This window comes from Myotis lucifugus, unplaced genomic scaffold (genome assembly GCF_000147115.1).
Source record: "Myotis lucifugus unplaced genomic scaffold, Myoluc2.0 scaffold_129, whole genome shotgun sequence".
Classification (NCBI taxonomy): Eukaryota; Metazoa; Chordata; class Mammalia; order Chiroptera; family Vespertilionidae; genus Myotis; species Myotis lucifugus.
The window spans coordinates 2,802,758-2,808,757 of record NW_005871177.1 but is presented as its reverse complement, the minus strand read 5'-3'; the positions used below and the strand labels follow the sequence as shown (position 1 = coordinate 2,808,757).

The 6,000-nt window shown below is 39.0% G+C and overlaps 1 protein-coding gene across 3 annotated transcripts in view; it reads right to left on the bottom strand.

The window, feature by feature from the left end:
• Nucleotides 1-1,325: 1,325 nt before the first annotated feature.
• USP6NL (USP6 N-terminal like) overlaps nt 1,326-6,000 on the bottom strand; it is a 173,841-nt gene continuing 169,166 nt past the window's right edge. For all 3 annotated transcript variants that reach the window (XM_014460336.2, XM_023758392.1, XM_006094102.3), the window contains one exon: nt 1,326-4,649. In XM_014460336.2, the coding sequence (XP_014315822.1) occupies nt 3,241-4,649 (1,409 nt within the window). In that variant the 3' untranslated portion in view covers nt 1,326-3,240. The remainder of the gene's footprint in view (nt 4,650-6,000) is intronic.

Below are 6,000 nucleotides of genomic sequence, written 5' to 3'. Positions count from 1 at the left end.
CTGTAGGCATTAAACTCAATCTTCAAGTTACACTAAGTATGATATAAAATCTTCTTAAAATGAAAAAAGTTAAAACAATCATTCTGTAAACATCCATTTTTCTTCTCCAGAAATGTCCTATTGACTAAATTTTTTTTCCCCCAAGAAACACTCTTTGATGCTGAGGGTATCAGGACATGCTACCCCAAAATATGCCACTTTGGCATAAGAAAAGTTTTCAGCTGAAGGCATTTGAGTTCCCAAAATCCCTTATCTGTCTAAAGCAGAACCTCCCCAAAGAATTCAATAGTCATAATCCCCGCCCTGGGCAACTCTCATCTCTTCTGGCACCACAACCAGACTTGTCACAAACTATCATATCTCTTGTTTATTTCCAAAAGGCCTATTTATTTTCCAAAAAGTCATTTACTTTTCCACAAGGGCCTTTCTCCCTCTCCCTTCCCCACTAAGTGAGGTACCTTGACCCACACCTGCCCTTCTAAGATACTCATCAATGGATCCTCTCATCAGAGTGCAGGATGCAGATGTCAATAAACTTGTTTTTTCCTTGTTCACCTGTCTTTTGTCAGGGCCTGGCCAGAAAAGCTAGAAAGGTAGGCAGAAAATATTTTTTTTCCTCCCTACAGTTGATATCTGATTTTACATATATCTCCCAGCTTTAAAAAGCTGTCATTAAAAAAAAAAAAATCCTATTAAAAAACATAAGCATCGGAAAGAGTAAAGTTTAACAATCCTTTGAGACTATGGTTCTAGTTTCTTTAAACTTTCAAACTAAAGATTAAGAAAATATATAAAAACTATACCAAAGTGCTTAGTGTTTTAGGCAAAACTGCTATGAAGACTTTAACAAAACATTTACACCAAGTACATGCAGTTACAGAGTAAAATCAGTCTTCACAGCATAAAAATTCTTACCAAATGTTTTTCATAAATATATTTTAACCCACTTTACCACTATTATTTCATATTTTATCATTATTTAATTATTTATCTTTAGTGAAAGATAAATCTGAAAGCGTGAAATTGTATGGTGGCAAAACAACTTCAAATAGAATTTTCCTACTTGAAAACCTACCACAGCTATACATTATAATGGGGAAGACTAGAAATAATACCTTATTGCTATTAATAATGGCAGATTACATAAAATAAAGGTGCTGTAATTCTAAACACAGTACTACTGGAAATTAATAACGCATGTAACATAGAACTTGAGTATATAAAGCCATGTCAGCAAACACTGGCAGTATCTACTCAATTAGAAGAGAGTTAGCTTTAGAAGGCTCAGGGATGCAGCACTTCTGCCATATGAAAAAAAAAGCACATAAAAGACACAAAACAAAATATATGTATTACTTTTAGCATGTTAAAAACAATCACATCAAAAAAAGTATACAGATAAAAAATGTCATAGATGACATAAGAAAATAGTGTGTGTGTATACATATTTTGCATACATACATATATATATAAATCTACAGTTATTTACCACTGTTGATATATAGATTTTGGAGCAGCTCAGATGCTGCTATCATGAACTAAATTGTACAGCTTGATTTATTACAAGTCACAGAATCATGATTTAAAAATTAGAATTAATGTCCTCAGCTACATTTTTACATACATTTATGTCCAAGCTTCACATGATCTGAATCAAGAGCCCAGTGACGTCAGGATTTTGTCTGAGCTTCCGTGTAGTGCTCACCTGCTAATACACTGCGTTTGTTTTGTCATTTAATAACATCATTACCAAGGTGATTAAGATTACATTAGACTCATTATATACATAAAAATTATTGTCACATTCACTAGCTAAACAAATGTTACTTTCATTTTAAAAGACATACTTCTGTACCTTGAAAGCTTAAAGCCACAACTTGTAACGAGAAGAACCCTCAACGTTAGGTTTTCCACTCTATTGTTCAAATGTGAACAAATAATGTTGAAAACAAGCTCTCCAATTAAACACAAAGTCATATTTTCTTGGCATGCTCCAAACTTTGTCAGTGTTTTGGTAACTGTAGTGTAAATAGAATATTGTAAAAGACATTGCTAATTTTTTTAACATGGACCTGAATTTTTGTCTCTGAAAAAGAAAAATATTTTTGAAATTATGAAAGTCACACTATTAAAAAAGAAAGGGCCATAATTCAGATCATTTTTACAATTTTACATGCTGATAATTTAATGGCCTAAGCGGCGGCAATATCCATTGACTATATTCTTGAAAGAAGAGAGTGCCAGGAAAAAGATCATGTAAAGGACCACCCAGCCCTTTGTAGTGAGGGGCAGAAGAAGCAACCATATTGCTAATCCTGCTTTCAAAGGAATTTCCGGGAGTGCGTTCTGCTGCCCCATGGGAACTTGCTGCCTCTCCCACTGACACCCACAGGAGAGCTGCAGCCTGGGCCACCGCATTCCCTTCACATCTGGCAGGAACATTCTGCTCTGAGCTTTGTGAGCAGGCCAGAGCAAGGGCGCAGAGGCACATGGATACTTACACCTGTGGCCTTCAACTTACTTTCACTACCACAATTTTTAAGCACCATTAAGTGGTTAGACTTTCCCTCCAATGTCTTTAATTTTCAGATTGAAAGAAAATGGCAGCAGAAAATGAGTATTCTGTGAGATCTGAATTAATCACCTCAAGGCAAACCCTTACGTCAATTTAGGATCTGGGTTAAAAAATATGAGGGGGTGTGGGGACTTGACTAAAAGACCAGTTAAAGAAAAAAAGGAGGATAAATTATTTCATGGATCTAGATTAAAGCAGGGTTTTTAATGTTTCATTAGTTCTGTGTTGAAGTGTGTATGTGTAGATGTCTATATCTATTTAAAGACACATACTCTACATAGAGCCTTAAAAATGTCTACTATTCATAGACAGTTTTTCAGTGCTTTGTAACATTACTCAAAGTAAAATGGGCTAATAGAGTAAAAGTGTTAGGTGTTGAGAAGTTATAAATGGAACTAAGTAGTTAATTTATTTTGTGTGCATCCCTAAATGCTATTGCTATGTTTCCACGGTAAATTAATAGATTCAGTGATGATGCAATTACAATGCTCATCTTCAGCAGCATCTACGTGGGGATGAAAACACTCCCATCTATTCTTATTACTAACATGAGAATTGTGCGAGTTGTTTACAATGGTACAAAATACTGCTTTGGCAATTACAAACATAGCAATGTTGATTCTGGGAGATTTCCACTCTCGTCTCCAGCAAGTATAGATGAATTCTCACAGCAATACCGATTCTTGAATAGAAAGTCCATCCCGCTTTCTGTAGTGATACACTGGAGTCGAGGGCCCTGAATACTGATACCCAGAGGAGCTGGCATCTTCTAAAGCCGGGGAAGTTCTATACCGCACTGGACCATCCACGGAAACTGGGGGGAGGCCATGGTCCTGAAAGTGTACATGTTGAAAGGCAGAATATTTTGTTAAATTGCTTAAGTGGCTACGGTTAGCATCCCGAGTCCATAACTGTTCAGGCATCTCAGGTCTGAATGTGTAACTGCCTTCTGACCATTTTCTGTTATCTGGCAAATAATCCACTGGAGGAATGAGGAATTTTCCATTCTTTGGTGACCCTGAATTGCCCGAATATCCCCCAGCACCAATATCAATGGGGAGAACTTCTATGCGACTAGATGGTAGGACAACAGGAGCTGGACGGCTGTGAGATTTCTCTGGAGAAACATTGATGGAAAGAGTGGAACCATGAGGTCTCCTGGGAGGATTCATTTGAGCCCCATGGCTAAACTGTGGTGACACAAAGCTGCTGTTATTGGTGGGGATGTGCTTTGGAGAATTTCCATGGTAAATAGGGGGATTGCTGTAAGATGGGGGGTGCACGGGCCCTCGATCTTCCCCATCTAGGTGAGCTGGATATTTTGCATAACTTGGAGGCTGCATTTTAAAAGTAAACTTGTTTGATACTTTTGATGGACTAGAACTTGGCTCAGGATGCTTCCTTGGACTGTGTGTGTAAACAATATTCCTCGGACTCTGAGAGTAAGCCCTTTCCAGTGCCTCTTCAACAGATGGGCCGTTTTCATTTTCAGGTACATTATCATACTGTGATGCATTCGAGCCCCGTTTCCCTTCATCGGCATCCCAGACCTTCATCTTCTGCCTTGCATTTGACACCCGAGGATCTGCAGAATTCGGGATGGTGACTGTAAGCGTGGGGTGTGCAAATCGACTCTTGCCTTCAGTGGCGTATCTGGCAGTTCTTTCAATAGCTGAAACATCTGATGGTTTATTCCATTTGGGCACAAATTCCTTCCTGATATTTGGAAGAGCATTGCTATTTTGGTTAGCAGATGCATGGTCATATTGCCTAGCATTGTCTTGTGGACCTGATGAAGGTTTTCTTTGAAAGTCTGCCTCATCTTTAAGCTTTTTACTGTCCTCCTCCACTGATGCCCGTCCTGGCTGCCTCGCTCTTTCTGGTGTACCAATTCTGCCTTGATGGTGAGGGGAATGCTCGGGCTTTCTGTGAGGCGATGAGCCACTCTCTCTTCTGATCTTATGGGGACTTGATCTGCCAACACTTTGTCCATTGCTCAGGTGACTAATGCCAGCAGACTGAGGTTCAGGTGGAAGCTGTCCCAAAGGTTTCTTTGGAAATTCATCCTCTTTACCTAAAGGAAAGATATACTTATGAGTAACATTAACACATGAGTAAACAGTACCAAATATAAGAACCATGCTATGAATAATTGTATACTTTTCATATGTGTACTCATACACAAGCACACAGAATTATAGTTACAAGAGAAGCACTTTTTAGAGAGACTGACTGTAAAACACACCAAAATTCAAAATCTTATTAGGCAATGTGCAGGTGGTGAAAATATTTTATAACCTTATGTGTAACACATGATTCTTATATTTTGTTAAGACATACTGTTACATGCTTTTTTTTTTCAAGAATGCAAGGCTGATAGTCTCATTTCTATTTCTAAAACAATCCTGCTGTTCAATGTCTTACCATCACCTTCACTTTAACTTACTTCAACTTAACATGGCTTTGAAATCTCAGTAAAACTTTTCTTATCAACTTCAAGCAGATCTGCCAAATTTAAAAGCCAACTGCGATCTAAAGTTGTCCCCACATAGTTTATTATTAAGCACCTTTCACCATATTACTGCAAAAAAGAAACAGTACTCTCTATTTTAAAGCTAATATTCTAAGAGGATCCTACTTTAGAAAAAAAAAAAAAAAGAAAAAAAAAAGGAAATCACATTGGGCACTTTTAGTTTTATATTTTACTAGAGGCCTGATGCATGAAATTCGTGCACTCGGGGGGAAGGGAGGGGTCCCTCAGCCTGGCCTATACCCTCTCACAGTCCAGGAGTAAGCTGGCAGTCGGACATCCTTAGCACTGCCGTGTAGGCAGGAGAGGCTCCCACCACCTCCACTGTGCTCACCAGCCCTGAGCCCAGCTCAGGGTTTCTGACTGAGCAGCGCTCCCCCTGTGGGAGTGCACTGCCCACTAGGGGGCAGCTCCTGCATTGAGTGTCTGCCCCCTGGTGGTCAGTGCACATCATAGTGACTGGTCATTCTGCCATTCAATTTGCATATTACCCTTTTATTATATAGGATTTTATTTTGTAGACAATATTCTTCTTTTTTTTATATATATTTTATTGATTTTTTACAGAGAGGAAGGGAGAGAGATAGAGAGTTAGAAACATCGATGAGAGAGAAACATCGATCAGCTGCCTCCTGCACATCTCCTACTGGGGATGTGCCCGCAACCCAGGTACATGCCCTTGACCGGAATCGAACCTGGGACCTTTTAGTTCGCAGGCCAACGCTCTATCCACTGAGCCAAACCGGTTTCGGCTATTTTGTAGACAATATTCTTAACCCAGCCTATTTCTGGTTTCTCTCAGTGCCCTCCTTCCTCAAAGCTGCAGTCTTCTGTGTTGTTGATGATGACAGTGATGCCAGAAATTCTCCATCAACTTGAGTTTCAGGTTGAAGTT